Source organism: Dromaius novaehollandiae, chromosome 2 (assembly GCF_036370855.1).
Source record: "Dromaius novaehollandiae isolate bDroNov1 chromosome 2, bDroNov1.hap1, whole genome shotgun sequence".
Taxonomy (NCBI): domain Eukaryota; kingdom Metazoa; phylum Chordata; class Aves; order Casuariiformes; family Dromaiidae; genus Dromaius; species Dromaius novaehollandiae.
In genome coordinates this window covers 28,463,049-28,490,702 of record NC_088099.1, presented here as the reverse complement: position 1 = coordinate 28,490,702, position 27,654 = coordinate 28,463,049, and the positions used below count along the sequence as shown (strand labels likewise).

At 37.9% G+C, this 27,654-nt stretch overlaps 1 protein-coding gene and 1 long non-coding RNA gene across 3 annotated transcripts in view; one reads left to right on the top strand and one right to left on the bottom strand.

The window, feature by feature from the left end:
• ZNRF2 (zinc and ring finger 2) overlaps positions 1 to 27,654 on the bottom strand; it is a 63,545-nt gene that overhangs the window by 18,853 nt on the left and 17,038 nt on the right. For both annotated transcript variants that reach the window (XM_064506110.1, XM_064506109.1), the window contains exon 2: positions 13,111 to 13,206. In XM_064506110.1, coding sequence (XP_064362180.1) covers positions 13,111 to 13,206 — 96 coding nt within the window. The remainder of the gene's footprint in view (positions 1 to 13,110; positions 13,207 to 27,654) is intronic.
• LOC135327455 (uncharacterized) lies at positions 13,092 to 17,522 on the top strand. Its single transcript, XR_010387597.1, has 3 exons — positions 13,092 to 13,225; positions 14,551 to 14,643; positions 17,269 to 17,522. It is a non-coding gene; the product is annotated as an uncharacterized LOC135327455 (long non-coding RNA).

The window sequence follows — 27,654 nt, the reverse complement described above, 5'->3', positions numbered from 1 at the left end:
TCCTTTTTTGAGGTTTATTGCCAAAGTGACTAACATCTGCTTAAGCTACAGTTGTTTCCAACTACTATTTCATCAGTCTGCTCACAGTTTGTGATGCCCTTGAAGATTAAATCCTCTTGGGGTAGCTAAACAGTTCTCTCTTGCTGTACTGACTTGTAAGGATAAACTCCATCTACCACGTTTCTAAGTATCATGCCTTTAAACCGCCAACTTTTAGCTTAGATATCAGCCGAAGAATTGGACCCAGTCACAACAGAACCACAAGTCAACAGTCTTGTCCTACAGAACATGAGGCAAAGAGACTTCGTCCCAGCTCTATCCATCTTGTACAAAGTCCCCATTCCAACTGAACTGATGCATATTTACGTTTTCAATGACTCCAGGGGTAAGCACTTCTTGAGCTGTCTCCTTGGGACACTGTTTGTCCCAAGGCTTTCCCTCCCTTTAGAAACATTATTACTGAGACAGACTCTTGGCTACTGATGAGAAAACTTCTACGTATTTTCTCATCAATAAGAGACTGGATGAAGAAGCCTTGAACACACCAGTACTAAACTAGTGCTCCACAGTACAACTCCATCATGAGTGGTGGGCCCAAGCACGTGCTGCGCTGAAACAGAAGCTTCTCATTGCTATGCATAGAACAAGGAAGCCGCCTGTAGTAGGTTTTTGTTTGTTTAAAAAAAACCAATATCATATGACCTCATAGGTTATCAGATATTAATCTTGAACTGTCAAGAGCTAAATCAAGAGCAGCATGTAAAGGGGCAAACCCACAGGAAATGAAACAGCAGCAAAATGAGACTCCTCAAGGAAACGGTGTAAGGAACCATCACTTGGGGAATACCGCCTGCTTTGCTCCATTGGGTAAGAATGATTTACATTTCTCAAAGCTGAATTTACCATCAAAGAGGATCTTACATCGCAAATATGCAGGAGCGGTTGAGTAACTGGCCAGAGGCAACCAGCATGTATTGCTGACAAAGAGGCAGCAGCAGTTAGAAAGGACTGTTTCTTACAGAGAGTTGGAATTAGCTGGGACAAAGAAAATTTGTAGAAGTGGGCAAGAAAGAACAATATCAGTGCAGGATCCATGTATGCAGATCTTCCATAATTTTTATTCTTTCCTATGCAGTGCTTTATATCTTTGAAGAATAAATCAAAGCAAAATATTTAAGCGCTGTTTATATATCCCTGCCAATTTGTACCAGCATTAAGAAACTTGTGATAGATGCCAAAATCAGTTTAGGCCTGTTGAGAACTTGGGAGTGCAATCCAGAAATCCATTCCAAAAGTAGCTGGACCATATGGCTCTACCCAGAGCAAGGGACAGAAAGTGAGCCTTGTTGCAAAGGGGGGCACCCTCAAGAGAGATGAGAGAGGCCTGAAGTGCACTTTGCCTTGTGTTTCAGGTGACTTCTTTACCAAAGGTAAAAAAAACCAAACCAAAACAAACCCTAACATACAAAACCCCACAAGTGTATGTATCTACAGAAGCTTCTTTTGGTAGTAAATCACTCAGGTATCTTAATGATTTGATTAGGAAAAAGTATCACTTTGATCAGAAGAAGAGCACAGAATTCTTTTCATATAGCATGCATAGACAGTTCTCTTCAATTAAGTCTTCCTTCTGATCAAGTTAACCAGGACGCTGTACTCTGCTAAACTGAGCACCTTTGCCAAATCAAGAATGGATGCTGTTGACAGCAATGTTTGCAAAGCCTGGGAAAGGGAAGCAGAGTGTGGATGTGGCAGAGTGGGTAGGATAGAAGATAGTTGTCTCTGACCAAGCTGAAGGAAAGGTATGAGCTGGAAAATGAAACAACTTCTTGCAAGTGTGAGATGTTGCTGTGACTGTGCAAAAGGAGTTCCACTGAGGCTAGGAAACCCCTCTTCCTTTGGCAGCTTTAAGTGACATTAAGCTTATTATATCCCCAAAATGAAAGGAGACCAAAAGGAACTACAGAAGAGAGTTTTTCAAATGGCAGGACTTCAACCATTCACTGTCACTGAAACGATCATCAGAAGTCATAAAAATTGCTTTGAAATTATTTTCAATTAAGAACTTTCATCCTAATAACAGTCTGCAAGAGACTGAGAGTGCTGACGGGGACCTGCTGGCCTAATGAAAATTATCTGTGAGAACTCTCATTTATCACAATGCAGGTGAAGCAGGCAGATTACAAACCTTCACAGAAGGAGAGGGTAGGGGAAAGTGCCCCTGAAGTGCAGGGGGAGAAAGGGAATGAGCAGAAGTAGCTCAGATGTGGTTAGCTATCTTATTACTCTTTGGCAACGTGGGTTACTTCAAGAGTGACTTACTCTGAAAGTTATATGTAGGATTTGAGTTACTGTTCTCTTCACTTTGCCCTTTTTCAAGTTCCTATTCCAGTCTTCTTACAGGTACCCCAAGCACAGTTTGTTTTGCCAGGTCTTTTTTCCAGTCTTTTAACATTGGTCAAATGACTGACTCATTACTTTGCAAGCTTGGAGTGGAGTTTGGTTGGATCTGATGCAAAACAAATCTGTAGACAACACTAAGGAAGATGGCATGAAGTCTGGACAGTTTCCAGGAGCAGGGGAGGAGGAAGAAGAAAAATAAAAGGTGCGTCTGACTGAGATGCTGTTCCTTGGGAAGGTATGATGCGTTACTGAGAAACACATAATGAAAACACTAGTGCCAAAACTCAGTGTGCATAAATTCTGTCTTATTAATCACAGTACCAGGTGCTATGCCAATAGGGGGCTTTACTCAGCAGGATTTAAAGCACTCTTCTCCAAGTAAAATATGAATGTCTGGTGTCAATGTGCATACACAGGACAGAGATGTATGCAGAGATGCATAATGTTTACTTGGATTTTTTTCACTGCTCACAGCAGACAGACTTTTTACAAGCTATTCCTATTTTCAATGCAATTATCTTTGCTATATAGATGGAATTCAAAACATACTTGAATGCAAAAAGTCCTAATAACATCAAATATTGAGTCAGAGTTTTCAAAGTTATCCCAATTTTTCTGCTTTACACTAACCCATAATCCAGAATTGTTTATTCCAGCAAGCATTCAGAATACAGTATTTCTGATGCTAACAGGTACCTATAGGTTTTTATTATCCCAGTAAGACACAGCGTATGGGCCTTTGTTTTTAAGAGAAAATTTTTGTTTTTGCATTTTAAAGCAAACTATCAATTTCTAGATCTTATCACTGTAGCCAAACAGAAAGCACCCATGTAACTTCAACAGTATTCATGAATCACAAATCACTCATAAATAATACAAAGATTAAGATGTGAGATGTGTTAAGAAAACTTCCCAAAGGCAAACTCTCCAAAAACTGTTCAAAGGCTTATGTACATAATCTTGCAATATATTTCTACAGCCATATTAAAGTTGTATTTTTCTCCTCACTTGTAAATCTACAAGCAATCAAAACTACCAAACACTATTTTGACAATGAGGTGTTTCAGCTAACAAAGCCACAGATTGACATAGGCTTGCATGGAACTGCAGGGAAAAAAGATAAAAATCTAAACCAAACAATTCTCTCTCCCCACCTCCCAAAACAAGTGAGCATTGTTTATGGGCTGAAGAAATCATTGGACACCACAGTTTAAATGGCTTGTTTCGCTATTCAACACACATGAAGTCTACCTAACTAAACTTCGCACAAGAAAAGCAGGGATGAGGAACATGGTCAAAATGAACAGAATTTGATACAGCTTTAAAACAGAGATAGCAATCAGTGCAGGGTTAAAATGGCAGTTATTATAGTTCATTATAAGGAAGCTTTAACAAGGTTTCATAAATGTCCATACAGTTCAGCACTAAATCTAGTAACAGTAAAGTATTTCGTATTTCAGCTGCGTGTGAGAACTGTGGGTTCAGTTCTGCAGCTGCACAAATCAATAGCCACCTGAGACGAAGTTATGCCAACTCAGCGAGGCGAGTTCTTCCAGTGGGGATACAATAGGCTAGTCTAGTATTTTGTAGCTATGTCACTATATAATCAGCATAATCACTGTCAGTAGACAATTTACAGTCTGTTCTAGAATCACACAATTTAATTACAAATACTCAGAGCTGGTAAAAAAAAAATCCTATGTAAACACTGCTGATAATCCCCAATTTAGACGTGATGGTACTTCTTCACATTAACAGTGTTGTCACTCAGCTTGTTTTGGAAGTCAGAGTTACTCAAACACTGAAATACCTTGCAAAAATTGTACTGTTTTCTTGTATCGTTGAAGGCTTGAGTCTGCAATTGAGAAGTGCGAGACTACCTAATTAAACAAAAAATAGCAAGTTTTAAAGCAAGATTTTAATCGGAAGAAAAATAACACTAATGACATTTCAGACAATACTCTCAATTATCTCCCCCGGAGCAGTTTCTCAGCAAGAAGTGCTGCTTATTGCTTTATATTTCTTTAGGATAAAATTCTTGATCTGAGACTAAACTAATCTAGTGCAGTTCCTACAAAACCGTGTGGAATTTAGGGAAGGAAATACCAAGAAATTCCTACACAGGTCACTCAATCTCAATGAGATGCAGCTTCGCATTCATTTTTCAAAAGTCTAAGATTTCCTGTATTTTTATTTTAAAATCCAGCCTGTGAAATATATTCTATAAAACTAGGAAAAGATGTGTATTTTCAAGGATATTGTTTCCACAGAGCAACTACAAAAATAAGTCAGTTTGCAGCTAACAAATGAGTATAATCTCAAGGTTTTAGAGGTATCAGATTTAAAGACTGTGGAATTACTGTACAAGACTAGGGACATCATCTTCCCTGAAGCTAAATTCCCAGCAGTCACAAGACTGCAGCAGTTGCAGACATGATTTATGACATCCTCTGAATGACCTCGCAGAGCTAAAGGCTGATTAAGTGTAAGACACGGAAGGTAGTTCCTATCTGCCTGGATCACATGAGGCAGAGTCACAGCATTATGAGTATTTGCTGTTGAGCTAACAATACTGTACTTTGGATTTCCACTGCATACAGCACTGCACTTCCATTATATAACAGAAGCACAATGACATACAGCAGAATATCTGTGGTTCTTTTCTTACCTCATCTGAATTACTCTGCTCTTCACCTGCAGATATTCCTTGCAGCATTGGTATATCTACAGTTCTCTAGGACAGGAATTGTTATTTGACTTTAGCAGTGCTGTAAGCACCAAAGCAAGACAATGCCCTGTTTGAGATTACGAGTAGTTCATAAGGAGAAGAACGAACTTGAGCTATTCAGCACATGAATGATCCTGTTTTCTCTACTGCTTTCAGAAACAACTAGGTCCCTTTTATAATCTCTCAAGAGCTTTAATGTATTTACTCAGTATTGCAGATAAAATATTCCTGTGGCACACGTGTGCATTTATAGAAAGGTGATTCCAATGTATAGAGAAAAAAAACTGTTGTCCCACCCTCAAGAATCAAGTACTAAGTGACAAACTAAGTACAAAGTAGCATTATAGCTATGTTGACCAAGAGTGACTTTTGATGGCTTCATCACAGGAGTGCTATCTAGTGGACTTTGGCCTAGATCAAGGGAAAGTATGCAGAGAATCACCCACCAAATATCTTCCTTCCCAAAAATTCATTAAGGAGAGTCAGTTCTCAACATTCTCAACACATCAGAGAGATGTTAAATATGAATGGATGTGATCTCTGATGTCCCTCAGGGTCTCTGGACTTGGATCCTCCTCAGTGGGATGCAAACATGTGAGTTCTCCTTCATTACAGCAATAAAATATAGCGCAATCTATTGAGCATCACTAAACTGTATCATGAAAATGAGCTGTCATGGTTACTTTACCTATGCCTCCCTTTCTCTTACATGAAAAGTAAAATAATAAGCAATGTGGATATTTAAACTCCACCACTGAGCCTCTGAGATGACATCTTACCAGGATAAATGGGGTAGTCTGCAGTCTGAGGAACTGTTGTTCCAGACGTTTGAGGCACTTCTCTCTCAATTATGCTATGTTTCCATTTCAGCCAAACTGTTAGAAATATACAACTCCCCGCCCCCAGCAAAGGTTAACAGTTTGTGGTGGAGGAGGAAGGATTAGAGACTGCAGCCTCTAAAAATGCTGCAACTCCACTGGCCGGGGCTGAAATGGGGTCACATAAGCAGGGGCCCCATTAGTAGGTACATCCACACTGCACCACTGCAACTTAGTGTGGTTTTGCTTAGTAACACTTGTCACCACCACTCTTTAAAATGAAGAGCAAAACAAACAAACCCTCCATCCAAAAATCGTATGAAAAGTTAAAATTTTAACCTCTGCCCTCAGGGGAGGTAACAGGCTGCTTTTGCAGTTCCGCCCTTCTATGAGGCACCAAAGCTGTTGAAAGAGAGATTTGGGCAGGTTGGAAGGAAATACAGCTTTACTGAACAAAAGGGGGAAGAGTTAGAGTTTGTCAGCTGTTCCTCTTGGCAATTGGGTTTGGACTAATAGCTACCCAGGGCCGACACTGGTGAAAACCAGTGAAAGTTCCCTCCCTGCTCAAATGTCATTAATACTTCCCAGAGGGAAGAAGTACGAACTAATCAAAATACCTGAATCACGATCTTCAAACACAATTTCCCTCCTTAAAATTGTAACAATGATTTGCATGACAAGTTAGGAAAAGCCTGAGCTGATATTATAGCAATTCATTGGAATAATAGCTGTGCAAGTGTCTGAGATTAAATTTTTTTTACTGTAGTAATGACGTTCTGTTGTTACCATAGTAAACAAAATCTTCAAGTTCAATAGATGCTGAAAAGTTTTTCTAGTTATTTTTAAGAAATACAGAAAAAGACACTTTTAAAGCATTAGGAAAATTGAATGAACCTCCTATATACTCTGGAGGGTATTCATGGGTATACAAGATCAAACAAGGGGAGATATTTTAACTGCAAGGGCAGGGCATTGTCTATTTGTGCTGTTATAGAGTATACTCTTTTTTCCTGAGGACAGTGTGCAGCACCAACTAAAGCAGAGCAAGAAGCTAGACCTCATAGCCAATAATCTTCTTAAAACTCCAAAATGGAAGAATTAAGAAATTCTATGGAGAATTTTCTATCTCAGATAAAGTGGAACGAAAGAATCAGTTTCCCTTAGCATGATTTTGTACTGCTTTGCCTAAAGTCTAGTCCTATTAAAGGATGAGGACAAGGAGTAAGGCTTAAGCTTTTCCAGGCAGACTGGCAAGATGCCCTTTTGTGAGGTCTTTTAGGGTTTGATCTCAGGAATCCCGGTAGAGAAGTGAACTTGAAGTTGGCAATTCTTTTCATTCCAGACTGAAGTTCTGAGCACATCTGTCAAAACAGTTAACAGCATCAGCCCTGCTGCTTTCCTCTCCTGAGGTTTTTTGTGTGCAGAGAAGCAACCAAGGAAATCAAGTCACTGCAGTGGACAGTGCTACCAGAGTCATGGATCTCGATGGTCTGCACACCAGGTTAAGGTGCACTCCTGAACAGTATAAATTGAACATTCATGTTCTGCCATAAGTAATTTGCCCCTAAGATCTTGTAACAGCCACAAATGAATAACGTTTACACCTTGTGTTAGAGACATTCAGGTGAAAGAATGTTTTTAAAAATATCTTAATTTAGTCCTTTAGGTCATTTATGCCACTCTCCAAATCTCTACTGCTCATTAAAATAGGTACTTTATAATTTTCATATGTATGTTATAATTTTCATTTAGATGTTGATAACTTACATACCAGGATTATTGCTCATACAGATTCCAGCTTAAGATCCTGAAAGTCACTACCATACAGGCCTCAGTGCAACCAAGCATGCAGTACTACTATTTCTCTTTTCTCACAAGGAAAAGCTAAGCTTCATCTTTTGTACTGATGTAGAATTAATAGCGTGTTTATATCCTCATGACAGAGCACTGCTTTGCCTCCTTGCTAGTCTAGATCAGTTGCACTGCTGGGGCTCAAGTCACTTCGAATTCTGTTAGACAGCACCGGAATACTGGGCTAGCTGTGCACTATACTGGACTCAAACACCCCCCAAAACAAAGTATGTTGCTGGGCAGGAAGGACACATTGAGTTTTACTCTTGTTTTCCTTCCAGTGTATTTCATTAGTCTTCTACCTTAATTTTCAATATGCCTATGATAGTCTTGCCACATACTAATCCTAAATTCAAAACAGAGCTGAATAAACCCTAAATACAAAACCATATATGTAATCACTGTTATCTACAATGTTTGATCCCCTATCCTTTTTGGTGATAGGGTGCAAATTTCATTGATTGCAGTAATAATAATAATAATAATAATAATAATAATAATAATAGCAGCAGCAGAGTACCTACTTTGAGTAAGAAAAAAACCCCAATGGCTCATGCACTAGATCCCTTGACATTTTCTCTTTGAAATCACATTAGCAAAAGCCTTCCCCCTTAAAATGAACCACAGTCAATAATCAGACCCACTGCCATATTTGAATTAAATACAGTTATAAAATAGCGTTACCCCTGTGCAAGCAGCTTTAAGGAGAACTGGTTAAAAAGTTTCCAGTAGAACAATGTTCCAACAAAGTGCTGAGTTGATGAAACCCAAAATATTCCACAGGAATGTGCTAATTCAATCAAAACTTTTGAAAGAGGACAGGCTGGCTTGCCAAGTCAGCTAACCAGTCTAGTGAGCTGACTGGCTCTCCGGGGTCAGTGGCTTCCCCATCTGGATAGGTGCCAGGTTGCTAGTTCCTGCTGTCAGAGAGGGCCTTTAATAATAAATAGTAATAATAATAATAATAATAATTAAAGCCTTACAAAGTGTTCTGAGAAAAAGAAATTTTAAAAGGAAAAACAATTACTGCAGACATAACCAACTGCAAAGTTTCTCCAAAAGGAGTTAGTTTCATTAGTTGCAAAACATCTAAAATTAGCTCCCCTTAAGTCACAACCAACCCTCCCTCCCCCCCCCCGTGCCTTTTCAGTTTTTATAAAACATCTTCTTGCAATAAAAAATACACCAAGACCATAAAGAAAAGCGAACACAGCCTCCCCCACCCAGTAATTCAAAACCTAAATTTCACCAGGTAAGTCTGATCTGCTTTTCAGTAGCTATTATTTATGCAAACTAACTTTATAGCAAGGAGTTAAATGCGAGCTGCTTCCAAAGTACTAGTGTTATTTAAGTAAATGCCTCTGCTTAAACAAAATCAGGGCTATTTTGTCAGCTACATCTTTCTTTGGTAGAGTAGGCACTAAACGGGCTCTGTGCTTAACTTACCATAGCAAACTTGAAAGAGATGGTGCAAGGGGCCTCATTAAACACTCTGGAGAAGATAAAAGGAATGGGTATGGCTACATAACATTTTAGCAGTATTTTTCCAAGAAACCAGTCAACTGGTAAGTAACCCACTTTCTTCATAAAACTGCCTTTTAACACTCTGTGGCATGAATGCTAGCTAGGGCATGGGATCTATTCTGGCTTCTCAGCAAGTAACAGTATGAAAAGAGTTTTTAATTGCTAAAAAAAGCAAGTCTATTTAAGACAGTAACACCAAACAACACAATGTTTTTGCACAAATTGATTCATTTAAACAGCTTTTGTATCAAAATGGCTAGATACCGGTTCATGTCTGAACACAAGTAGTTTAAGAGATACTTGGAACAGTCCTACAGAAATAAGAAAGAGCTCTTTTTACATGCCAAACTGAGTAAGCAATGAGATCTCTGTTGGAGGCAAGTCACATGATTTTGAAAGAGTAAGGCCAATAAAATGTACCGATTTATTTATATGAAACTCAGCACAGCCTCCAGCATAGAACTGGGGCAAATTCGTGACCAGTCTCTTTCAGAAAACACATGTAAATCAGACAGCTGCCAGAGTTTGCAGTTCACTGACCTTTCCTACTGCCAAATGCAATGCACAAAGGTAGCTCAGAAAGCAATTAGAGATTGGATGTAAGTGAGGACTCATTAATTTCTGTTAAACTCCAGATCAGAACTGAACAGTCTTATAAAATTTTCTAGGGAAGACTATATGCTTCAGGCACTTACTAAAAAGAGCATTTCTCTTCCCAGAATGACAACATGCAAAATTTGTTCCCAGACATTTCCTAGAAAAAGCAACTAATCTTCATATATTTACAGTATTATGAGGAAATATATCTAGAATAGAATGAGGCAGTCACACAGTTCACTCCAGCTGTGCAATTTTTAAACATCTTACCACCTGCAAGTCTAAGGTCATCTGCGACTACTTGCAACATAAGATTCAGAGAGAGAACAAGGAAAAAAATGGATGTTTTTCCTGCTACTGATAATAGACGAAACCACCAGGGACCAACACAAACAAATGGTGCCTACTTGCTCTAATTTAGCATAACTGGCTTAAGGCCAAGATAACAATGAGAAAGTAAAGAAAGCATAGAGAGATACCTTCCATTTGGGAAAAAGATATCGAAAGTTGATAGTGGGATCTCTTTTTCCCCTCAAGCAAAACCTGAAATACACTTGAGATGACATTCTTCTGACTTATGGCAAAAAGGCAGATCCATCACTCATCTCCTCAGCATTCTGCTCCTCAAACAGCAAAAAAAAAATACTGAACAAACACACACATACTACAGTCATTCACACCGAATTCTGAGCACGGAATCACAGCAACATTAAGTCAATTTATCAATCTGCTAGTTAAGTCTCTTGCATTAGACTGGTTGAAGAGAACACAATCATACCACAAAGTAATGACTGAGCACTACACAACTGAAGCTACATCTTAGATTTCTTTGTGCTGTGGTAATTTAAATAACCCTAAAAAAAATTTCTCATTGAGTTGCATGAGACCTTATTGGCTTTTTCTGGGTACAGAAAAGTGTCAGAAGACATTGGCAGACTAGCAGCATTCAGGTGGGTCTATTCTACTGAGTGTTTACATTAGCACCCAACTACATGCTGTAATTCAAATTTTGATCCACAATCCTAACACCTAACCAAACATAGTTAAAAGGATCAATGCACACTTTTCTTAATGGTTTACAAGAATGAGGCCATACTTCTAAGTAAATGTCTCTCAAATCAATTTATGTAATTTAGTAGTTTTCTCCTTTCAAGCCTTGTAATCACTTCCTAGAATGAGCACCTGAGATTCTGTACACATACTTCTAAATAGAGAAATTATGTGAGTCATATTGCATTCACCATGACTGCTCTTGTCCTGCTGTTGATTATCAAAAGAGTGGCTTCAGGTGCCACTTACATATTTTTACTTCTGCTCATTTATATAAAAGTTTTTTGACTCAAGTGACTGCACAAAGGTAAAAAGATGCCCTCCAAATGGTGCTCCAACCAGCCAGTGTGCCAGCTCAGAGAAATAATCCAGAAAAAAGATTAACTATGACTCCACTGTGATACAAATGAACATCACAATGCTGAGAGGCTATGTTACATAACTGCTGTTTCTTTGAAAAAAGTCAGCCGTCTGCATGTGTGCATAGGTACACATGGGAAGCAACAGGGGCAAAGGATTTCACATAGTTAACTTCTAATTTGTGCACATCCCATCAGTTGGATTACTGCCAGAGCTTCTCTGCCAGCTTGCCTCCTGTTTACCCCTAAACCCAAGCACATTATTCCTCCTTGACTGGGGAACTAGCCTACTTCTCCCTGATGCTCAGCATCTCTAAGTACTCAGATTTCTAACAACATGCATTGGAAACTGCTCGGTCCTAATTACAAAAACAAAACAAAACAACTTTCTGTTAGATGAAGTCAACCCTCTTAAAATATGTGGTAACACCAAGAGAAACATATTTACTTATCTTGATTCCTACACTTTGAAATGAATTTCACATCTAGATGTGTACAATTTCAAATTATTTTGGCCACTAAGGTTGTGCCTACAGCCAAGATGTCTTATTGTTCCCAAAACGAAGAATAAGGCAGGCCCAATCATCCTTCAAGACTTGTCCCCGAACAAAATTCAGACAGTTTAGAATACCGTAACAGCAAGGAAGCCAGGAGGGTCAAAGAGTCCCTCTCTGGGACTCTTTTTGTTTAGGTTATTTACACAATAATTTATGTTAGAAGAGACCTCTGGAGGTCTTCTGTTCCAGCCCCTCACTCAAAGAAGGGCCAGCTTAGGCTAGGTTGCTCAAGGTCTTGTCCAGTTGATTTCCGATTATCTCTAAGAATGCAGATTGCAGAACCTCTCTGTGCCACTGATCCCATGTTTGACCACCATCGTGAAGAAGTTCTTCCTTATATTGAATCAGAATTTTCCTTGCTGCAACTTGCATCCATTGCCACTCATTCTTTCACTGTGCACCTTCAAAGACACACTGACTCCACTTTCTCTATAACTTCTTTCTAATTGTATTCTGTTCTCATGTATTACATATTTGATGACTTGTGAGCAATAAACTCATTCAGGAGGCACTTATAAGATTTTATAACAGCAGGGCAGCTGCCAAAACAGGCACTAAGATTTCAGTAAAATTTTCTAATTCCTAATTTCATGACATTTTTCTGCGTGCTTCTCTTAGAACTCTGAGTGTCAACCTAAGCAATACTGGCAGAAAGGTTTGATCCTGACAGTGGCAAAAGTCCTGTTTGTCCTACATCAAAGGTTACTTAGGAGGAGAGCTTAGTGTTATGAGAGAAAAAAAAAAAAAGGAGCTATCACAGGTGATTCGTTTGACATTGGTAAAAGTCTCATTAAGAACACAAAAACTGACATACATCTCTACCAGTCTTTTTGAAATATCACATATGCAATCAGCTCATGAAAGGAAAAGTTATTTAGCTCCTCCCTCCCCCCCAAGCCACTTTCTTGAAGAAGGTGCAAGTACACATTTGCACTGACCAATATCTGATCTTGTGGTCCAAAAATGGAATGAACACACTCAAATAAGAATAACTTTATATTTGTAGTATGAGTCACCAGTGTAAATTATATTGGCATGCAGTATAAAAAAAAAGTTAATTAGAAATTACTCTGAAAAAACAAACTATAAGCAAAAAGCATACAGCATTTCTCAGTCCAGTCACGACCAGTAGATTTAATTACCAGAGCATCTTATTAATGAAGAATTATTATCATGCTAATGTTTAAAATGGAGAAATACTTATCAGCTTACTTCTTTCTTACCATTGTAGGTTATCCTTGGTTTTGTCAAACACATCACAAGATGTAAATCCATTTCATCAGAAGATACAAATTTTGAACATACAGGGCACTTGAATCCTATGAAAGATAAAAATATGTAAGTGTGACTACACATGATCATGTTGCAAAGCTGTATATTTATATTCAAGCCAAAAAAACTTTTTCTGCACACATTAAAAGCCAAAAAAGCCATAGGGCAGCATTTCGGTTTTGACCTGGCATTTCTTACATAAATATAATTCTCTTGATTTCAAAAGATTTCAAAATGCAAGAATGTTCACATGGACCATCGCATCTGCAAACGAATCTGTTGCCTATCACAAACATGTCCACCGCTGGAATGCAAACACTTTCACAACAACTCTAAGAACAGTTTAAGACAGGAGCAGGAGGATAACATGACCCTACGAAAACAGAAATTAGAAACATAGAGAGAACATAGCCATTAAAATCTGAACTTGGACAGAAGCTCTGAATTAACATCTTTACTTTCTCCAGGAATACTATTGAAACTTTAACGAAGGAACTCAAATTTACATCTCATCCTGCAAGCTGCAGCATCCCTTACCGGCTTGGGGCACAGGGATAACATTAACTCATGGGTGCCACCTCACCTACTCATTCACTAATATTTCCTGAAGCGCTGAGTTTTTGTTTGGCTTCTCTCATTCTAGCCATGCATGGCCTTGTTTAGCTTCTGAGGTCACAGCTGGAGGCAATATGAAGTAAAGAATAATTACAGAGTCTGGATCGTGATGCAACTTCATAATAGTCCATGACAAAACTCTTAATACTTTAATTTCAGTCATTACCAATGACAGTAGCCTTCCAGTTAAAGGATAAGATTGGTTGGATAAGTTTTACAATACACAGTAAAGTCTGAGTGGTAGAGTGATTTTGATCTGATGAATAATTAACACACCAGTGAGAGACAAAAAGCCACTAACAGTGATCCTAAAATATAACAGCTATTAAGGAGTGCACATACAGGATAACATGCAGCAGCAGTATCTACATAAAAATATTCAAAACCTGTGCTCAGTTGCAAAGGAGAAAACGTCCTTTTTCTTTGATGTTATTGAAGAGTATTTATGTGAGCATGTCCAAGTGGCCACTGCACCTCTACACCAGCACCACATGCAGGCCGGCTCCCAGGCTGGTTTGCTTGACGTCCCTTGGCCTTGCACTGCTAACCCTGGGAGCCCAGAGCGCAGCTGAGTCAGTCAAGGAGGTCAAGTGACATGGCCCCACGCTTCCAAGTTACTGATGCCTGAGAGTTTCGATCTTTGCTGTTAATTGTTATCCAGGTGTGCATCAAGCAACTAACCTGAAGCAGTAGTACTCAATAGAAGTAATACACTTCATTTATGGAGAAAGGTTTTGGGGGTGTTTTTTTGTTTTGTTTTGTTCTGTTTTTTTTAGGTGCAGCTAATAGGAAACAAGCCAAAACAGATAACTGGAGGAACTCCGAACAGCAACTGAACATATACACTGGAAACCACTTCCTGGCTTAAAGTACAGTTCTGATTCTTTCTATTTTAGTCATAACCAGTTGATATCTATCTGTTCTTGTGCCAGTGTTACATTTCAGTTTAAATCTCTCTCCTCTCTCCTTATTTTTATGCCTCTCCGCACACCCACATCTTTGCAAACAAGAGTTACATGCACGAAACAAGCAAACATATCTTTGGAAAAACAGGTTGAAAGGATTAATGTACTTGTAAAAAGATTTGTCCGTTCATCACTCCACATAAAAGTTTCTCTGTCATGCAATTTATAAATAGGTATAAAGCCCACTTCAACTTGTGAACGGCCTGCAAAAGTAGTGTTCGCTTTCCCTCTTTCCCCCCCAAAAAACAAACTCATTTTTCTCTCTCTCCCTATTTTTTTGTTTTTGCCATTATTTTCAAGTTCTTTAAATTTTAGCCAACTACTACTAATCCTGCAGCCTCTATATAGCCTCTTTCCCCTAGGCCGCATCTTAATATGACTAAAATCTAGAGATTAGTATCTCAGTTCTCCAACCCCCCTAAAAAAACATCCGTAACTGCCTTGTACTACTTTGTTATGGTTTTCTTCAAAAACTGACTTAAGGGTAAATTCTTTCTCAACTTTCATCAGCCCAAAACACCTAATTACTTTTATGTTCAGTCATAATCAAAAACTAAGACCCATGCATTATTCTTATTTATGTTTCTATAAGTAACAAAATAATTTGTTTTTTAAAATAGCACATAGTTTCCTTATAGACTGCAGACTGGCTGCTGCAGTGCCAGAAGGGAGTGTTGGCATCACAGCAAGTTAACAATTGTGTTTATACCTAGTTAAGCACCAGGACAGTCGTTAACAGGTTGCCTCTGCTTTCTGGACAGAAGCCTTGTAGCCTGTCTAATAGGGAGTGATGGGGGCAGCAGGGAAACACTTGATAGGTCTTTGGGACCATTGCTAAAGGTAATGGTGAGATTAAAAAGGTACACAGCCCAGGAATCCTTGGAGAGAAGACTTGAATCCAAATAAAACACTACAGAGAGTTTGGGTATATATAATGATTTAAAAATATATATATAATAGTAAATGCACTCCTCATCAGTGAAAGCAATACAAAGCTTTTACTTAAAACCATGCATATACATAGGACAGCTAGGAGATATCTTTCTGGTTATCCAGCTAGAGTATCCATCTCACCATGCCTATACCACCATGGATGGGACTGACATCCATTTCTATATCTGTACTCCTCCCCTAAATCCAGGAAACAGTCAACATTTTAACTATGCAGCATCTTGTAGTTTGTCCAGAATTAAAGGGGATCTGGAGGTAACTGGTGAACAAATACAAATATCCTCCTAGCACAGCAAATCTGAGATCTGTATGTTGCAGGTCTGCTCAGCATCCATAACAATGCCCTAAAGAAACCAAGAGGCAGGGAATACTACTTCGCTAAACCTTATGGACCAATTTAGTAGTTTGGGGGTAAAGGCATCTTTGTGGAAAAGGTGTTTTTGCTGTATGCCAGAGACTAGTAAGACAGCAGAAAAATGCCTTGAACTCTCATACTTGCTTGGGGGGGGGGGGGGGGGGGGAAAGGTGTGAAATCTCACTTCCCATTCCTTTGCAATACTCTGCTGCAGTAACCAGCTCCTGAATTTAGTTATCTTCCCCAAGAGATGCACATGCATGTTTTGTGGGAAGGATATTATCATTTCCAACTCCTTTAGCATCCCCAAATGACAAATTATTTTCAATATAGGCACAATATTTAGTAATTTTTAACTGTATTTGAAAAAGATTAATATGTGAACATTCAACACTGCCCATAAGCCAGTTAAAGGTCTTTTAAAAAAGCTGGTATTTTCCCACCTTTCCTCAAATCAGAGGGCAATAGTTTCATGACCCAGTTTACAATTAAGTACTCCAAAAGAACAAAGACTCCATTGTGCTACTGCCCTGCAGGCGAAAAACATTTATAGCCTATGTTTGTTTTTACCACCAGACTCAAGGAGCAATTCTGATAACTTTTAAGTTTCACATGACATCGAAACAGTCAGTGACAGGTCAATAATAACTTGGTCTCTACATGACTTGCCTCACTGAATTTTGCAGATAAACAATAGATTCACAGGCATCTGGACAACGAAACTGAAGTAGTCATTAGATGAGAAGGCCTCAGGTGAAGTGTCCTGTAAAAACTATGAATCTCAATTAACTACTTTCTTCCAGAATCGATCGAGCATACACTGCTACCTGACTACTGCAAGTGTATGCCTAAGAGACCCTGAGAAAAATTCTCACATATGCCCATCACTTAGTTTAACAAGCCTGGGTACAATACTGAAAGTAACTTACTACTTAAAACCACCAGAAAAAAAGTACAACTACCAGACAAGAAAGAACAGAAAGTAGGTGTAAAGCAACTAAAAAAATCCTGAGATGGCACAGAAAGTTTGAAATAACTAAACCTCCCTAAGTAGTGGGACTTAAGTATTCAGGGGTAAATTATCTCTCCCCGTTCTCTCTTGAATATATCACTTTTCCCCAGATTCTGCTGCAGTCTTTTGCAAATGAGTCTTCGGGTAGCCAAGAAATCCCACCTTCTCCCACATCCATTTACAGAACTAATAACTGTTTCATTTCTGACAGGTTTGGAAACTATCCAAAGGGACAAGTTGATGTGTGGCCACCCACTCTATCCATACCAACTTCAACCTGTTTTTGTTGATATCTTGCTGTGTTTGCCTTGCTTTGCAAACAGCAGATTGCTTAACTTGCAGTTCAGTTCACAGCAAAGCTAACAAATAATAATAAAAAAACCAACAAAAATCAAACTCCTGGACTCCATATTTTTTGCAAAAACATTTTGGCACTAATCCTGCTATATATGTATTGCGGTGGGGAAAAATAGAGCAAAGAACTTGCAGACAATACAGTGAAGAGTGTCATAGAACTGCACATAAAGGAAACGTATTAAAGCTTTATTAAGAACTGCACAGAATGGATGTTCCTTCCACTACTACTGCTTAACGCTAACCAAACATTGCCCAAAAAGTAACCCTGAATAAAATCAGCACTAATTCAAAAGATTGCCTCAGCCTGATCAGAGTAACCTTTCAGCAGAAAAAGCCTCAACTAGAACTTCACCAAGATCAAACTAAAAGGATACGGAGACCTAATGTCCTTTTTTAAAAAAAAAAATAGTACTGTAAGTTTATGTATACTTGTGTTATCAAGTAAGAAGGATAAATCCACCTTGGTTTACATTTAAAGAAGTAATACGCAAGGAAAAAAACATTACGTACACATACTTCTGTAAAATGTGTTTGACAAAAGTAAGCTTGAGGAATGTTACTATATAAAGTACCTACTTATGTTTGTTCTCCAGTACTTAGAAAAATAAGTATATACAATCTGGAAGTACAACACCCGGTGGTATGCAAGATCACTGTCACACAAACAAAGCCTGCATAATGATGCTAAAAAAATACATACACATAAAAAAGAAACCATGGAAGAGACCTTACAAAGTCAGGGAAAAAGGGTTCAAAGGAACCTCAAGAGGTCACTGTGTTCTTCCCATATTGGGAAACTGGGTAAATATACTTGGGGGACTTAATCTGTCTTTAAAAAAATAAAATCAACTAGTGAAAGATTTTACAGCCATCCTAGACAACCTACAGTGCTGATCAACTACTCCCAGAGAGACAGAAAAATCTTCCCTTATCTCTGATCTAACAGCCCTCACTTACAAAAAAGGTTTGTTCCTTCTTGTATCTTCAGTGGACATGAAAAACAGTTGATAATTGAACCACCTAACCTTTCCTCACAGGCCCTGATGTCTAAAACTTTTATTCCTATCAGTGCCCTCTGGACTGCCTCCAACCTTAATATATTGCATTGCCAAAACTGGGCAGCTTTCAGGCTAAGACTTCAAAAGTCCTAACCAGAAATGAATAGTTACCTATCATATCCTTCTTTGTGTGTGTATGCACACATGTTTGTACACACACACACACACACTTTTAAAACAAACCAACAGACTGTTAGCTCATTCCACTCATGACCTGTAACAATTCCTAAATCCTCAGCAGAACTGTTACTAACCAGGTCCCATTTTGTACTTGTGTGTTCTCTTTCTCCTCAAATTTAGTACTTTTCACTTTTCTTTTTTCTTCCATTTTGAACACTTCTCTAACATGTCACAAGACAATGATGAATTCCAACTTTGCCCTCCACCACGCTTTCAGAACTTCCAAGTTTGGCATTATATCCCCCTTTTTAAAAGTATACTTAAAAAAGATTGCAACCAGACCCAGGGCAGACCACTATGGTACTCCGTTTGAATTGCTCTCCCAGAGCAACTACAGGATTTCTTCCAACTATTTCTGCTATCACCTACTTTTTCACCTAGACAATATTCTCCAAATTTGCTAATGAGAATGTAAAATGAAATTGAATAAACATTTTACTAAAGTGAAGATAAAATGCCTCTACTCCTTCCATTTCTTCCTTTTATATCCACTGTGTAGAGGACTATGAAGTGAGGTTGTAAGAACAGCAGAAAAACAGAAGGAAGTAGTTCAGATTCTTGCTGAAGTCAAGTCTTGCCGGTCAAGTTAAAATTGTGTTACCCCTTTCTTCTAAAAAGTAATTTGCAAAGCTCAAAAACAAAACAAAACAAACAAAACCAGTAAAGACTACATGGTCTATCAGAGTTATGTAGCCAAACAGTTCAGTTCGCTCTTCCCCTCAGCCAACTGAAATGGAACAATAGAATGAGTAATTCCTTAAAAACAAAAGCCCAAAGTTTTGCCTGTGAAAGTGAATTTCTTTAACAAAGCTAGCACCTTACTGGGCAACTTCGCTCTTACCATCCACGAGAATATGAAGATTAAATTACACTAAATTCAAGAACAGAGAACTGACAATTTTTTAAATGTCTTTAAGAAGCTGGAAGGCCCCCAAATTTCTTTTGGCATTACCAATTTACCAATTGCCTAGGAACAATCTAAACAAGATTTTCTAAATGCTGCAACTCCAAACAAGGAGAAACTTGGAGAAAGGCTTCTACTTCATGTAGAGAAGTTCTTTATTAAGGTAGAAAGATCTCAGCAAAATGATGAGTCTGGTTTCCTTGTTGCTATCCTTTCTTATGCTGTCAGTGGTCTAAGCCAGGAGAATACGGCACCATCTGGAAAGACTTCTGGAGACAAAAGAAATGAAAGGAGTACTTCTCTCAATTTGGGAGAGAATAGCAAATCACAAGAACTTAAGGAACACAACATAAGCACGAATTATTTCTTCTTCCTTTCAGCACTTACTGATTTTGTGCTTATAACCTAGAGGGCTTTTTCCCTCCTTTTGTGCATAAACACATGTTGAGGGGAGCAAGGGATGCTCTCTTGCATTTTCTCATTCTAAGATTCCACGGCACTCAGCAGGAAAGGCGGGAGAAATAAATAAAATAATGAAAAACTGCTGAAACTTATTTTAGGAAGGATAAACTCAAAGGAGCCCACAGAACAATTAGAGGAGACACGTTTGGATAATACTTCATTGCCTAAGCAAAAACTTATAAAAGACGACAGAATCTTACTATATAACAACTTTAACTCCTGTCATCTGGTTAATTGGGAAAGTGAGATCTTCAGTAACAATCACTGAAAAATAATACAATACAGTATCAAGAAGAGAAGCTGAACATGACACATTTTCTTATTCAGAAGTAAGCCTATATCAGGTGTACAACTTCAGGTGTCTAATACCAAAGTAATGTGACAAAGATTTTAACTGACAGCGGCACATTTTTAGAAAGTGAAGAACAATAAATACAGCTATTAAAAGAGAGGAGGGGAGGTGGAAAAAGCACCACTCTAAAATATCCTGCAAGCCAGAAGAGGAAACTGCAGGTGGGAAAGAGCTGTGGAAAGACTGATTTCATCTCTTCATACAAAAAGAGGAACAGCTGTAAGAACGGTATTTTAGATCAAGGCAAGTACCTAAGAAAGAGAAGAAGAAAGACCTTCTTAGCTCTGCGCGTGCGTGCGCACAGGGATCTGTAGTAAAGGTAAACTGTTCAAATCTCTCTTTCATCCAACTCCTACAGAGCCTATGCAGTTTCAAATTGACAAGCACAATGACAAGCACAGCGTTCAAACTGATTTGTAAGCTGTTAATTCACTCTTTAACTTACTATTTTATTAACTGCACTTCAGACATGCCACATCTCCTATCACAGATCCATAATTTTCAATGACCACAAGCTTCTCAGTGGAACAGAAGCAGCTGACATCAGTAATAAAAATAAATGTGAAGATCAAGTTTTGTTGGGATTTACTTCTGGTAGATTTAAAGGTAAGAGCAAGCCTTTGTTTCCTTGTAAAAAAGCTTCCACATGCACTCTAGTCCAAATTGTTTCAGATTTTAGTCTATGATGTACGAGAAAGATACTTTCAGTCAGGGACTGAAAACTCCATCCATCCACAATATGTAAACACTTTCCCCAGATGAGTATTGTAATTTCTATAGCCTCTTTCCTAGGGTGGGGAGGGAGAACACCCCCAAAAATCCTCTCTCTCTTCCAGCATGAGGATTCCCTCCCGAAATCTGAGTCAAAGGGAACAAAGGAAGGAAACTCACCCAGTTCCTCATGTGCACTCATCACCAGATCTTTGGGACAGAGACAACCTCGAATAGGTGTAAGGTCCCCACACAACCATACTGGTGGAGCGAGCATTACCACTAGTGTGAGGAGAAACTAGCCCATCACCGTTCCAGAAGCTCCTGTGCACAAATGTGTTCTCGACACTTTGGAGAAATCTTGTGGAGATCTCTGGAGGCTGACAAAGTTATCTAAATATGCAGCTAAGCCAGCTGGACACATTTTGGAGCTCAATAAACCACATTATTAGAAAAGCAAGTAGCCAGAAAGCATGGTCAATGATTTGGGGCACTAATGTATTTACACATGGCAAGCAGGATTAACGTGGCAAACAAGCTTAACTGTTGCACTACCAATGATGCCAAATCAGAGTAAGTCAGCTTGGAGGTCTGAAAATGCTACACAAAAGCCTTAATACTTTTATTTGGAAAGACATTACATATTTCCATAACTTTTTTTCCTTCTCAACTTACCTACCACAGTATAAGGGGAGAGAATTCTCTCTCATTCCTAGTTTCTCCCACCCCTATAATTTTTTCTTTCTTCCTTGGTTTCCCTACTCCCTCAATTTTCTCTCATCCCCTAGAGAAGTATTTTCCTCAAACACCTGAAAAAGGTTTCTTTCCAATCATCATTTCACAGGGAAAGTGGCTGGAGGGAGGGAGGGGAGACAGACAGCATAACACTCTTCTACTGCTAGACATAGGCCCTTTTGGAGTAACAGAGTAATTTGGCAAGACAATTACCTATTCTCCTGTAAAGGGAACCAGTTTGTCTATACCTCCCATTCCTCATAGTGTCAAGGAAGTCAATAACATCAAAAATATACTGGAATTAAAGAAAATTTTTCCATTAGAAATCACATAACTGAAAAGGAAGTACCAAAAGAGTTGCTCCAAGATCAGAAGAAAGAAGGAAGTCCTACTTTTTGAAAATGCACAGATGCAAATATCTTGAAAATATGTACTGTATAAGGCAACAAATCTGATTAAAATTACATGAAGCATGATAATAAGAGAGGGGAGGGTGGAAATACCATGCTGAGAGTCTAATGATAGCTAAAAGGGAAGAGGTTATGATGTGAAAATAGCTGAATAATGGTCGACAAGGATGACTAAATTGAACATGTGAAACAGACAGCATCTTGCTGGATGAAGAGGAATCTTCAGAGCAAACTGGCCAAAATGTTATAAGGTCTTATGAAAAAAAATAAATGGGAGAGACAAAGAGGACACTGCACTTGAAACTGAGCAGACAGAAACAAGGGAGCAAGCCCCAGGAGAAGGCAGCATCTTCGAAGACAGCACAGATATGGATGCTGCTTGAAAGCATGCAGAAGACAAAGTCTCTCAGAGAATCTGAAAACTATTATTCTACTACACAAACAAGGCAGTAATGGAGACCTGAGAAAGCACAGCATTTATAGACAATTTGTCTGTTGTCTACAAAGTTTTTACCAAAGTCAGTGAGGGTTTAAAAAAAAAGTCCTCACTAAGGCAAAACTTTGTAAAGTCTGATTTAGTTGAAATACTTACCAATAACCTACTTGTTCCTGCAGAAATAGAGGTAGCAGTGATAAAGAAAAAAAGGGGAAAACCAATCAATGACAAAAAAGTCAAGAGTACAAAATATTAAAGAGTACAACTGGGAAGAATATATGTAAACATAAGTTAAATGGTTATATAGGATGTTATCAGAAGTTTAAATATTAACTTAAGATATAACTTTTAGTATTTTAACAGCATCATTAAATTATATATATAGCAAAGTAGTTATAGTTACATTTATCATTCAGTGTAATAGAAAATTATACCTACTAAAATACAGTTTCAAGAGAGTCAAGGACAAATGTTTTAAAGCATACTTATTTTTCTTGTGTTTTTCATCTCTTTTTTTAACCATACATACAAGAATTTATATTACCTAAACACAACAACAGACTTTCCTGCATTATTATATACTATATTTTTTTCTCTCCAGTTCTCAAAATAGCAGTCTTCCCTAGAAGCTATCAGTTTCTTAAATCTGCAGGGAAACCTCTGTCCTAGACTAATTCGCTTTCATTCACTTTAAATTGTTGAGAGTAAACACTTTTTTTTGTCTTTCTTTCTTTTCTTTTTTCTTTCCCCCCCAAACAGAGCAGAAGTATGATTATGAGTAAGAACTAAGCTTAGTAGAAAGATCTGGGCTGGAAAATATCATGCATCCTCAGACCAAAGAAATTTTGTTTTGGGAGTAACTTGTTAAAAGTTTGAACGTCTCTATTTATCATAAAGCAACCTTTTCTTTTCTTTTTTTTAATGGAAAATTCAGCTAACAGACGCCCTCCCTGTATTGACCTCTCTATTCTCCCAACTTGGAAAATATTTATCTTAGACTATTATATAGTAACTAGGATGTGGGTTCATAAGCTGCCAGATTTTTAACAAAACCATTAAGAATCTTACAAAGCAGGGAGAAGAGCAAAGGTAACAAAAGGTCTAATTTCAGAAAGGTGTATATTGGAATTAAATCATTAAATCCCTCAGTTTTAACAGAATTTGTGTGTTTAACATGAATTATGTACAATTTGTAGCACAATGTGAGAGCAGTTTCTTAGGTCTGAATGATATGGCATCTATGGTTCTGTATTACAAGTTTTGCAGAAGTTCCTATTTCTAAGACAGAACCCTTTTAAAACACTTGGGGAAGTATGACAGTAAAGAAAGCAGGCAAAATGCCTAACAGAATAAATAGTAAAGAAGTTACATAATTGGTTCAGAAAAGATAGAACTGAACCCATAAATAAATAACCCCCCCAACAAAATTTTCCTAACTATTGTCAAAAAAGTTGGGGAAAAAAAAATCAAGCTGTTGACTTACATGCTGTAAACATCTCAATCATGACAAATTTGTCTGTATTTCCCATCTTTTACCTCTATTAAGAGTGAAAAGAGAACATAACACACCCCCGTAGCATATTCTGCAATCTTACGCTAACAGAACATCCATGTATCATAAACACACTTGCAAATGACATGCCATATCATTGCTACCTCAGCAACTAAGTCAACAACATAATTCTTGTTGTTTTCACGGCGAAGATATCACTATTTGAACAAACCATGAAGAAATATTTTGTGCATCGCTCACATTTTAAGATGACCTTTGTGGAGATTTCTACTGAAAATTTTCTATTTTTCTCCATTTATAACTGCAGCATTGGTCTATCAGTTGAAATTGTCTGATGAGGAATTTGCTAATAAGTACCTATTTTATACACCTATTCTTAGAACGGAAACATCTTGTTTACACAAACCAGATCATGCTAATAATAATAAGATGCACATATGCATATATACAGCATAGACTAAGTTTTAACAGGGATGTGCACATTTGGAACACATTACTTCAAATAACAGAAATTTTGACTTTTTACCAGTTTGAAAAATGGTATGGTAGCTAAAATGCTTTTACTTATCCAGTTACAGCTTCTATTTAAAAAAATAGATGCTTTCAGTGCTTCACTCATCCATAACACTACTGAAGGTAAGAGAAGCTGTAACGATTTAAGTACGGTTCCATCTTCATTGTTCAAACAAAATCATGATCTGTCAACTGATACATACACGGGTTATACATAAAAAATGGACACTGCCTTGAGTTTACATTTGAATATTGAGATAACATGAAACTACAGCATGCTAACAATCCGCATTTTTAATTTTAAAAAACTGACTGAAGACCTATCACAGTTAGTATTTCTATTTCTGGAATGCCCCTATAAGAGTAAGGTTACAGTATGTCAAGTGTTGCAAATATTCTTGCATGTATTGCAAACACAAGCAAATATTTGTTTGCATGTATGTATTAGTCCCTCCTCTGAAGAGGCAAAAAAAAAAAAAAAAAAAAAAAAAAAAAAAGCAAAGGAGAAGATGGGAGCAATGTCTCCTTTGTATAGTGGAGAAAGGCATCGAGAAACTTGCCATAGCTTATACAGAGAGTCAGACAATTCTTGTTAAGTCTCTGGGTGTTACTGTTCATAAAAATGCCTAATTGCCCACAATGATGTTGTGACAAGGGTCACAGAAAAAGTAAATCAGGACATAAAATTCCACTGCCATCCCAGGCAACATGGCCTTCTTAGACAGGACCTTACTATACCTAGTGAGGTAGCCAGGCTCTACCTGAGATCTCTAAAACCAGTGATGAGCAGTTAAAATAAAAAGAATAAAAAGCTTAAACAAAAAAAATGCTACTTTTAAAGATGAAAAAAGCTCTTAAGGACAGCTTAAAGAATGAGAGAGTTATAGCCTGCTTTCCTCATGGCTCTTTTACATGTTCACCCCTTCACTTTACTTTTGTCTTTCAATCTTACTATTTCATCTCATATTGCTGTCCCTTCCTGTATGTGGAACTACAACAACTAGTCAAGACACAGCACAAGCAAGCATGAACTTAAGATTTTCTAGTGGTACATTAGAGCAGCCTGCAGCACATTGCTGCGTTAGCAGGCCTGCCAACAGGCCTGGATAGAAAAACTCAGAGACTGACAGGATCAAATAGGCAGCTAGAGGGCAAGACACACAGGTTTACTCCTTTTCTCCAGTCAGCATCTGAGTCTGGGCTGAAAAAATTTCACAACTTCCCAAAATCTTCTATGAAAGGCACAATAGCTCCGGACAGACACTTTTAATTAAACAAGTCATCCTCTAAACCAAACAGATTTTGTACTTTGTCAAGTATTTAGCTACTGAATTGTTACACTGTTACTTTTCACAGGCCAGATTTTAAGAATTACATAGGATTAACATTGCTTATAAGCATTTTTCCATTTTCAAACTAGATCTCCTCCTTTAATTAAGAGAAGCATTAGTCCTTCAAAAAGATTTCTAATTCAGTAGATAGAAGATGTACTTTCAAATTCTTTGAAAACAAAACAAATGCCATGACACTCTTGAAGGATAAATATTGCACATTTAAACTTTGTTACTAATTTTCTAAAAGGTTTTCTTATTTTTGTTTTTAGGGGATGGAGAGGTCAAAGTAACTTTTCTGCACTGACATTAGCTGAAATCCACTCCTTCTGTTGTAGGAAAAGCCCTCAGAAGGCAAGTCTACTGCACACAGGTCATTGCAATGACAGCAACTTCACAAAACTTCACAGTATGGCCACCAATAAGTTAGTGAGGCTAAGCCAGATATCAGTCATTCAAGTCTGGTGAAAAGACAGAATTGTTCCAATTCTTCTGTATTAAGCCCTGTTCACAATTAAGCCAGAGGTATGCAAGCACAGCCTCCGCCATTTTTGTTCAGCCAGTATCTTCTTACTTAAATTTGCCCGTAACTAACATTTTCAGGAACACCTAATAAAAGCTCACAAAGAAAGTGTGACATTCCTGCTGGTCATCACAAAAGCACACTCTTTCTCTTTCTAGTGGAGATCTGGGAGACCTTGCCATACCTGTCTTTTACAGCAGTTGCATCAAGTCAGAAATCAGAAAACTGGGAGATCTGCCAATAAAATAAAGCTACTTTTATTGTTTTTCTTGAGAGAAGCACAATTCCTGGCTTTGTATAGGAAGAGTGCCATTTAAACATCTAAACTTACTTCTTTGCTTTCTAGAACCGTGTAGACATTGTACCGTTCATTCTTCTAATCCTATAATCTACAACAGCAGTTTCTGTTTTGGAAGACATCTCCCCAGGGCAGTATGCACACTACAGAAGACTAACAGCTGTCTCATTTTTCAGGGAGATCATCCAGCTAAAGTCTGAAGAATAAACGAATACTGAACTTGTTCTGTGAATAAAGAGACTTTAATCTGAAAATGCTATCTGTCTGGTACTTTCCATAGAACATGGTAGAATAGATGCAAATTTTGCTCTTTGTTTAGAACCAGTCCCTAAGTAAAAATTCATCAAAACTGTCAAGAAGGTAGCCTAAATATCACCAAAGTAAAAATGGGTGCAGTCTGAAGGGTTGTATCACACATACAGACATACAAACTTGGAAATTTTTTTCAAGTAGAAGTCAACATAAACATGCAAATTGCCCTCCTTCACTGTTCGGTACACAGGACAATTTTTGTCTTTATATCAGAGACATTCAAAACAACCTTAAAAATTAAGCTTTTAGTTCAAGCAAGTGAGTTCAGAGCATTTAAAACTGTCTATACAATGACTTTCAGGAAAAAAAGAAAAAGAAAAAAACAACACTTCAGCTCACTCACTGGTTTCCTACATGCAACAAAATTCCTAAAAGTTATGAAGTCACCTACAACATAGGTGGGATTACAAATCCAGCAGTATGCCGTTGCTGTTCTTGACCTACTCTGCTCTCTGACAAAGCTGACAGGATCCAGCAAAATAAGCTAAGAAGCTTTCTGGAA